The sequence below is a fragment of the Cylas formicarius genome, unplaced genomic scaffold, assembly GCF_029955315.1.
Source record: "Cylas formicarius isolate icCylForm1 unplaced genomic scaffold, icCylForm1.1 PGA_scaffold_9__14_contigs__length_23061073, whole genome shotgun sequence".
Classification (NCBI taxonomy): domain Eukaryota; kingdom Metazoa; phylum Arthropoda; class Insecta; order Coleoptera; family Brentidae; genus Cylas; species Cylas formicarius.
Window position 1 is genome coordinate 17,757,581 of NW_026844365.1, and position 9,226 is coordinate 17,766,806.

General features: G+C 34.2%; 1 protein-coding gene across 1 annotated transcript; it reads left to right on the plus strand.

Annotated features, from left to right (window-relative positions):
• Positions 1 to 347: 347 nt before the first annotated feature.
• On the plus strand, positions 348 to 5,721 carry LOC132707332 (ubiquitin carboxyl-terminal hydrolase 35). The gene is made up of 5 exons (XM_060679139.1): positions 348 to 532; positions 689 to 1,047; positions 1,119 to 1,985; positions 2,044 to 2,298; positions 4,103 to 5,721. The coding sequence occupies exons 2-5, from the start codon at positions 693 to 695 to the stop codon at positions 4,651 to 4,653; spliced, it is 2,028 nt and encodes a 675-aa protein (XP_060535122.1). The 5' UTR covers positions 348 to 532; positions 689 to 692; the 3' UTR covers positions 4,654 to 5,721.
• Positions 5,722 to 9,226: the final 3,505 nt, after the last annotated feature.

A 9,226-nucleotide genomic window follows, 5' to 3' on the forward strand; every position in this document is an offset into this window, starting at 1 on the left:
GACAATTGGTCGAGTTACAGAAATATTCATATGTATTAACGGATTTTACGTTTAAATTCGACACTAGAATTTGGCCCCTTTGGCCATGGGCGTTACATAGGAAGATTAAATTATTTTACCATTAATGGTGTAGTTTGGGTACATAACTAATTAATCAATCAATCAATCAAATCGTTGGTTGATGGTTATAAAATGTCACGAATTTCCATCGGTCGGTCAGGACTGACAAACACAAAGTAACTTGCCATTTTTTGTTTACTGTGCTTATGATTCACTTTAGCTTCCTAAACCATGTGCATAGAAACTATTTTATCTGTGATTTTACCTGTCTTCGTAATTCCGTAGTCTATGTGTAACTAACCATCTGTCCCTTGTGAAAGTGTGATTATTATTTTGATTAAAAATTTTAAAATTTAATTACTGGCAGACTTATTCCTCTAAACACCCAAATCAAAGTCTTAGTTTGGGAAACCTGGCGTTGACAGAAATTTCTTTGTCAATTTGACTTCCGTAACATTGAGCTGACGTGAAGGTTAGTATATTATTCTTTCAATTTCCTAAAATGTAATGCTTAGTAACATCTCTATTTATATCTTTCGTTGTAGTAATGTCACGATACACATTACATTGGAAAAATTATAATTGTTACTTATCACCCTCAAATACATAAAATGTGAAATGATTTTAGAATAATGGCTGTCAAGCAAAAAGTTGTGGGGTATGTGGCGCCTTCAACAGAAGCGCGCCTACAAATTATTCTCAGAGTTCTACAAGATACGCAACTCCGAGATGGTAATAGAAATAATAAGTATGCCCAAATTGTTATGGCTTTGGGGACCGTCACAGTACCAAATGATCCTGCGACATACATGAAATTTATAGAAGACATCAAAAGTGTCCAGAGCATTCTAGTAAAAGAGTGTGCAAATATGGAAGTGATATTTGTAACACTTAAAGCTTTATATGATGAAATTTGTAATCCAACAAAAAGCCCATCGCCCGTGATGTCTATTGTATTGCAATTAATTGATTTGGATTCAATGCCAGGTTAGAACAATGTTTAAATATTTCTTTTGCTTTCCGACGAGGGTACTAAAGCAGGTATTTTTATTTAATAGGTGCTGTTAAATATATTATGAACTCTGGTTATCCTGAAAAAAACCTTGAAAGAGCTCTCTACACTTTATGTATTTGGCTAACAAAATGGACTTGGACTGAAAATCTTGGTCCATTGGTACTTTGCTATATGAAAGGTCTTGAGGCGGAACATCATTACGATATTTTGGTGGAGGTCACCTTGGCAACTATTGAGCCCCTTTTTAAACTCTTAATCTTGCCATCCAGCAGGAAATGTGTATCACCTGTGATTCATTATATGCTAACGCGAATGCAAAATAATCCCCAAGCATTTCACAAAGTGATACCTTATATTCCTAAGCTAGTTGAAATTCTTGAGAAAGAGGATACAGGTCGCGCATATTTACAGCAACTCGTCAGTCTATTTGTGGCCTTAATTGATTTATTTCCTGGTCATGAGGATTTGTATGAACCCCTACAGAGGATACTTCATCCTTATTGTGTAGGAATACCATACAAAAAGGGAATCAATTGCCAGCCATGGTCTGATGGTGTTAATATATCTCTTTCAACCAGGTCAATTAGTAAAGTGGGACTCAACAATCTAGGAAACACATGCTACATGAACAGCATCTTGCAGGCTTTATTTATGACAAAAACTTTCAGAAACAAAATTCTGCTTAATAGTCGTCCCATGATGCCACTGACATCAAAACTGCAAATTTTGTTTGCCCTCATGCAACATTCTAAAAGATTCGCTATTTCACCAAAAGATATTTTGCTGCTTTTGAGACCTCCGGGTTTTGTAGTGGGTCACCAGCATGATAGTTCGGAATGTTTAGGATACCTTTTGGATACTTTGCATGAACAAGAAAAGGGTGTCCCTGCAAGTGATATAACTGTGGCGGGTAAGCTCCTCTCCAGCCTCAATTAAATGCAAATAATGAGGATGTTGTATTTATATAGATGAAAAATTGGATCAGCCTGCAACAACTGTGACTGTTGTGCAGCAATCTTTTGGCGGGAAAACAATGACCGTGTCAAGATGCGCCAGATGTGGCACCAAGAGCGAGAATGTTGATAATTTTAGAGATCTACAACTCTCTATTCCGAATGGAGATGAGAACCAGTCAGTACAAAATTTATTGGATTATTTTCTTCAACCTGAAAAACTCTGTGGCGACAATCAGTATAGATGTGATCTATGCAACTGTTTAACTGGTAAGAACATGGAACTTTTTTTTTATTTCAATGTCGATTAATCTTAGATAATTGATAATCATACCACATTAACCAAAGGTCAAGCAAAACACTTAAAATAAATATGTATAAAAAGAAACTTGCATATAAAAATGAGTTTTTGCACTTGAATGGGTCACTATAATTAATGATACATTCTAATTGAAAGAAAGAAAACCCAGGCTGATTTTACAACAGTCAAATAAGTCGTTTTAAATTTTTAAATTATTTTTTATTTAATTATTTATTTTATTTTATTAATTAATTATTTTTATGTATTTTAATTATTTCTCCTGTGGAAAAATGGAATAATTAACCGAACAAATTGAAATTTTTTATGCGTGTGCATTTTTCAATTTGTGGTGTGATTTAAAAAACAAAAAAAAGTAGTTATTAAAACAGGAACATGCCAAATAAAAGTATGCTATTTTATTAGCAAGTTATGCTCAAGTTTCAATCTAAATTCTTTCATATTGGAGGTGTTGATCTGTATTTATGCACAGGATTTGCCAAAAAAGTTCCTAGGAGAGCATATCCTATTTGAAGATATAGAAAGTTTTCGACTACCTACGACTAGAATTTTTTGAAAAAGTTACGCTAGAGGGCGTATGGTTTTATACAAATCTTAGTTGCAAAGGTCTGTTCTCCTATAATAGTTATCTGGTTTCCCTGGTTCTTCTGTAGGCTCGTTTTAATTTTTCTTTAAAATTCGTCTTTTGTCTTTGTCTTTTATCCTCGAGAGTTCTTGTAAAGCATCCATGGTCAGTTCAGATTACACTGCAGCTTTTTATAACAAAGAAAAAGTACAACTTTGCAAACGATTTTCAAAGAACCAAACATACCAAAAATTTTATGCTTCATTAACGGATGAAGCGGACGTTTATCTTCAAGAAAAAATGGATGTAATTGACGAATTCACTTTGTTTGTTAAAAAATTCTCTGCCAAAGAAGATAATGAAAATTTTCTAAAAAAAAAGTTAGAAGTTTTGATTCAAGCTTTATATCACCCTGCTGGTCAAAAAGTTTTACTTGCTATTTATGTCAACTCAATGTGTTTACATGCAACTAATATTCATTGCGAAAAATTGAACCCTGACAATTATGGGGGGAGCTTTTAAAAATAGATGATACAACAATGATACTATATTATAGATATTGTTTAATAGAGAATTTTTCATTTTTTGCTAGATATGGATTAATACTTTTTTTTTAACGAATATGTTATTCTTTTATTTATTTTAAAGCTTTTGTCTTTACTACTTTTATCTATGCCAAGTTTTTCAAAAGATACTTTATTACAATTTATTAAAAAATCCTCTTATCTACTCCAAAACACTGCTCTATAGTAAATTAATTATATCCTAGCATTGTATCCTTTTCTATGACGAGAAGTAAGTATGTGCACTCTTATTTTATTGATAAGTTATTATTTTTATCTGATTGACACTATGGTGAAGCTGTAATATTTTACATTTACAAAGGGTACCCATAGGAATCCTTTTATTGTTATGTTGGCGCCCTTAGTTTTAAGTGGTTCATACTTCTTAATATTTTATTATTATTTATTTTACGATCTCTTTTTACTGTGCACAAAGTCTTATCTTAATTGCTGCGACTGTAAGTTATTTAGGTGCCGGCCATGGGAAAACTTTGTTGTTATTTTTGACCACTTTGAAACTTTTCTTAAGAGCACTTGCGTTATATGAAACACCATTTTAATTAATTTAGGAATGCCCCGTTTATTGTTTGTGATTAGCCAACCTATGGATTGGTTAAATTTTCTCAGATGGCGAACGAATCACAAAAATTGTGGAAGCGCCGGCGCGCCTGGTGCTCACTCTGAAACACTTTCGATACGACGCCGCGTCCCACACAAGGACCAAGCTACTCCAGAGGGTCAAACTGGACAACCAGATCTGCTTGGACGGTGCACAATTCGACTTGTACGCCGCCGTGGTGCACTACGGCACGAGCGTCGATTGCGGCCATTACTACACTTTCGCGAAAGACGACGCCGAATGGTACAAGTTCAACGACTGTTCCGTGACCAAGACCTCGGAAGAGGATCTGCACTGTCTAAAACCGCCTGAAACTCCCTACATACTATTCTACAACAGGGAAGACGTGACAGAACCGAATAATTTGCCCTGCGGTTCACTCTCGCCCGCCTTGCAATCGATCCTCGCCAAAGACCATTCCGAATTGGAGCAGGAAACGAAAAGATCGAGCGTCAACAGGACGTACGCCAGGAAACAGAACAGGAACGATCAACCACCTCCGCCCGGTTGCGGCGGCGGCGGGTCCAATTCCACCGCCGGCAACATGTTCGTATGCTAGTTTTCGGATTTCGATTTCGTTATTTATTAAAGTCCCGGTGCGATAAGTGGTATCCGCGAGCTGGATCCTCACAGAAATTGCCGTGGGAGCGGATCAGATCTCGTTTGTTATCTTTTTTTTTAAATATATATCTGTGTGCTTTAAATAAAGTCCTGAAGGAAGGCGGAGATCAATTAAGTGCTTTAAATACAGACGACGGTTATTAGTTGACTAAATGGACCTAGACCTACACCACTCATCGAAGACCTCATTCATAGGCAACAGTCTTGCGCCCCCTATCAGGTGTGAAACAAAATAAGAATTTGATTTTATTTATTTTTTAAATTTATTAATTGGTTTTTCTGAATATCTGATGTATGAATATTAAACAAAACAGTTTCAATGTTAACTAATTAATTAAGAAGTATTGCTTCCTTTACTTCTTATTAATCCATTCCTACTCTCAGATGATTTATCCGATCGTGAAGGCATTAAGGTCCTGACTGTTTATTGGCTCTTGATGTTGTATAGTGTACAACTCTGGCGACAATTAAAGACGTGTTCCATGAGATTCAGGTCTGGTGAAAAAGGCAGCCACTTCACATAATCGTCGCTCATCTAAACGGCATTAACTCTGTGAATGAAAATAAAATTGTCGGGGACTTCTTATCTATATATTATAACATTGTTCACCTAAGAATTTCCATTCACTGTTTGCGAGCAATGAAGAAAAGTTGTTTTGACCATATTATTATATTATGTTGTTATTAGAACAGGGTGATTGTATTTTCGTGAACAATCAGAACTCTCTATGCAAATTCCACATTTTGAATCTTATGTCAAAGTGACATTTGCATATTCAAATAGAGCAATCGATTTCTTCCACTGAAAGTCATTGTTATATATTTGAGATTGATTTTTTGATGTTCTAAAAATAAATATACACATAGCGATTAAAAAATAACATTAAACATTTTAAATTAAAACTTTTTTTCAAATGGAAACACCTCGTTTTTATAATTTTATCGTATTAAGCATTCAAAGATTTCTTTGTATAACGTTTCCTAAGTTGTAGATTTCGGCATAAAACATTGCCAAAAAAAAACTGAGCGCTACAGAATGTCACTATTTTGGCTTACTGTAAAGGGGGACACTTTTTTTGGATCCCCACTTAGTAATTTTCTACTGTTATTATTGCTATTTTAATACAAAAAAAATGTCTCGGGTCTATGCAAGGTTTAAAAAGAACTAATGAAGAAAATACTAATAGTAAATAAAACGTAAACATAAAAAAAACATTCATACTCTCTGCGCCTTTTCAGCAAATGTCAAAAAGTTTTTAACTCAATTTGCTTGAATTCTACGAAATGAAACATTTAAATAATTGTATTAATCGCTTATTTATCTTGAATGAATGTTAAGATTCATAAAAAAATAAGTGATATTTCTATCATGCTTCTTGGTAAAGTAATATCATAGCATTTTTACAATGAAAAAACGTTTTATTGCTAATGTTTTGAAATCTACAACTTTCAAAAATATTCTACCTTTTACAAAGACACCCTTTTTTTAAATGCTAAAATTATGAAGCTTGGTTGTTTTATTTGAAAAAAAGCCAATGATTTTTTATTTAATTTTTTAATATTTCTTTTTGATCACCCTGGATTATTTACAATTTACCCAAACAACTCTTGTCTCTAAATTTGAGATATGGTGTCCTCCCATAGTAAACAAAGCATTCCCTTGATATGGAAGGACTTAAAGATTTGTCTTTAATAAATGTTCTCTTGCTGGTTCCAGATAGTCGTCACATAATTTGACTTTTGTCTTATCAGTACAAAAAATGCATCTCCACTGAGGTACTAGCCAGTCATGATGCTGTCTAAACCATTCTAACTTTACCTTTAATGAAAGTATAATGATGGTATCCCAACAAGAGACATTTTTTAAACTGTTTAATTTGTATGGCAAAACTTTGCTAAAATCATGTGAAACAACTGAAAATGTCTGTTGTTTCTGTGTTCTATTCAGTACTTAAAAAATACATTCATATAGCTATAGCCCTGGATATAGAAATAATCATGGGTGCAAGACTTTTGCCAGTGACGCTAGTTCAAGTCAGATTATTTGTGTTCCAAACCATATGCTTTTGCGCAGCTAACATCTTAAAGCCTTATTTTCAAGTTGCTGCACCTTTGGCCGTTGCTGCAATTTGTTGCAGGACCATTGACACACTGATATTCTCAAATGCCACTAACCGAAAAATAAGCTAACTCGATTCTGAGTTGATTGTCCTGTCAAAATAGAACTCGTAACTTTTCGGAATTCTTAAAAATTAATTTTTCTAACCTTAGTTTCTAATACCTCCAAGGTCTACACAAATCTCGCGAGTCTATGATCGAAATGGCAAAAAGTTTCAATTGATGCAAATCGAACTAAATCTATATATTCGATGCTCTGGACTTGCGTCCAAAACTATTTTTTTAATTTTTAACATTTCAATGGAAATCTAGGTCTGTTCAGTCGTGTTTCAGGTACTTATCAACCGGTGTGGTTAGTCTCGAACACGTTTCAGGGTCTAGTCTGTCGTCGTGCGAATGTTAAACGTAACTTGGGGTTTAACACGGACAATTTTTGCAAAAAAAATCTCTAAAAAATTCTGAACGGGTAATCAAAACTTGTGTATCAATTTCTATAGTATGTACAGATTATCTGCAAAAATACAAAAAAATATTTGGTCAAGGTCAGAGTTTTTTAATTTTATTTTTGTTTAATTTAAATTTTATAACTTCTTTTATACTGAGTGGTAAACTAGATGCAAATTACGGCACAGCAAAATATCTGAAAAGCTGCTGCGTACAAATGGTTTATTGTCCAGTATGTTAAAATTTACATTCGATAGGAACGTAGCTTTGCAAATATGGAACTCGGAAAACAGCATGCAATCATTGGTTGCGAGTTTCGAGAAATTTAGTTACATTTTGCATCGTTTTAGTAGTTTTCTGTCCACATGCACACTTTTTGAGCTTATATGTTTTGGAACTGGGTGAAACGTACACACAGTGACTCACAGCATAAATGATGCAGTTGATATAACAAAAACTAACTGGTCTGAATGTCTATTTATTTGGGAAAAAACGACTTATTGAAATTAAGTTAGTAAAGAGCCCTCTAAAAAAGTGTGAAAGCTAAAACGATTGTGATGTGATTGTGAAAAAAACGATTTTTTTAATGGGTCGCCGGACTACAATTTCTGAGAGAAATTGATACAAAGAGTTATCTGTCAGCAAACTCTGTCAAAAATAACAACAGGACCAAATGTAGAGTTGAAGTGATCTGAATGTATTTTGTCTGTTGACAACTCTTAACAAAATTACCGTTCTCCCAAAGTGGTTCATAATTTACCACTTGTTGAGGGATAGTCGTGTCAAAATTTGTTCGTGTACGACTGGTTTTAGGCTAAAGGGGCGCAGGACGACTATTTTTGCAATAATTAAATGTCGCAATGTTTTCCTACTGCTTCGAAGCGGGGTTCTCAGCAAAATCAAAAAGTCACTTTTCACGTTTTAAGTAAAGAGTCTTTTCGGTTTCGATATTAAATGCAACAATTTTAATGTAAAATATACTTGTCTGATTGAAGTTTCTGAAATTTACCACATTTTTAAAAAATTTCGCATCCCGCAATGTAATGAAAAATTGTGGCAAATTAGGTGTGACGATCCCATACTTATTTACCCCCAACAAGATACGTCATAAAAATTCAAAAAGAATAGTAAGAATGACCCCTTCCTACTAAATGTCATTTCTCTTCAATGGCTATGAAGCTACCAAAATTATTTCATAGGTGGATTAAGGTGGACTATTTTATTATAGCACATTGAAAACTAAACTATCGCACGCAATTTTTGGGGTTCGAATTATGCTGTCCTGTCCTTTAATGGCTTAAAAGTTACCAGTAAAAGTAACCCTTTTGTACACGAAAGCTTGTAATCCTGTTAGAATAAACCAGTGGCGTCCTATCTTATTCATTAAAAATATACCACTAATATTCTATGTCTCCGAGTTTGGAGCATCGACATTTTAGTAAAAGGCTTCAAAAGGCTCAAGTTAGAACGTTGAAGGGCACGTGAGAAAAATGTGGCACTTGCACAAATTGCTGAGCACCCTTACTCGTTAAAACAGTATTTAGCGATACTGGTCGCTTGTTTGCCATTTTCATTAAATCAGTGGTTTTTTACTGAACCGAAAAGGCTGTTTATCTCAAGTATTTTGAAAAAAAATCTCAAGGAAACCGACAAAAAGTCGCGCGAAACGTAATAAATATTCCATGACGTTCCTAGGCAGCTCGAACACGATAATTTTAAAAAGAATAAAATGTTTACGAAGATGTCGTGGCGATCCACGATCGCGAAAAATATTTATGTAGAAAAAATATATTTTGCGTGTTTGGGTCAGTTTCGTGTAATTCGAAACTAACGAAATCAAAATTATAGGTGGACGTGGTGTTACCTGTTACTTTGGCCAGTGTTATCGGAAAAGCAGTAGAACAAGAAAATATTCATTATACTCGTGTGTAAAATGTAGCAAAGTTATT

What these genes read in the sequence shown, in the direction of transcription:
- LOC132707332 (XM_060679139.1), top strand. Translation starts at nt 693, where the DNA reads ATGGCTGTCAAGCAAAAAGTTGTGGGGTATGTGGCGCCTTCAACAGAA. An exon ending in TGATTTGGATTCAATGCCAG is followed by an intron (nt 1,048 to 1,118) that starts GTTAGAACAATG and finishes TTTATTTAATAG; the next exon opens with GTGCTGTTAAATATATTATG. An exon ending in AAGTGATATAACTGTGGCGG is followed by an intron (nt 1,986 to 2,043) that starts GTAAGCTCCTCT and finishes GTATTTATATAG; the next exon opens with ATGAAAAATTGGATCAGCCT.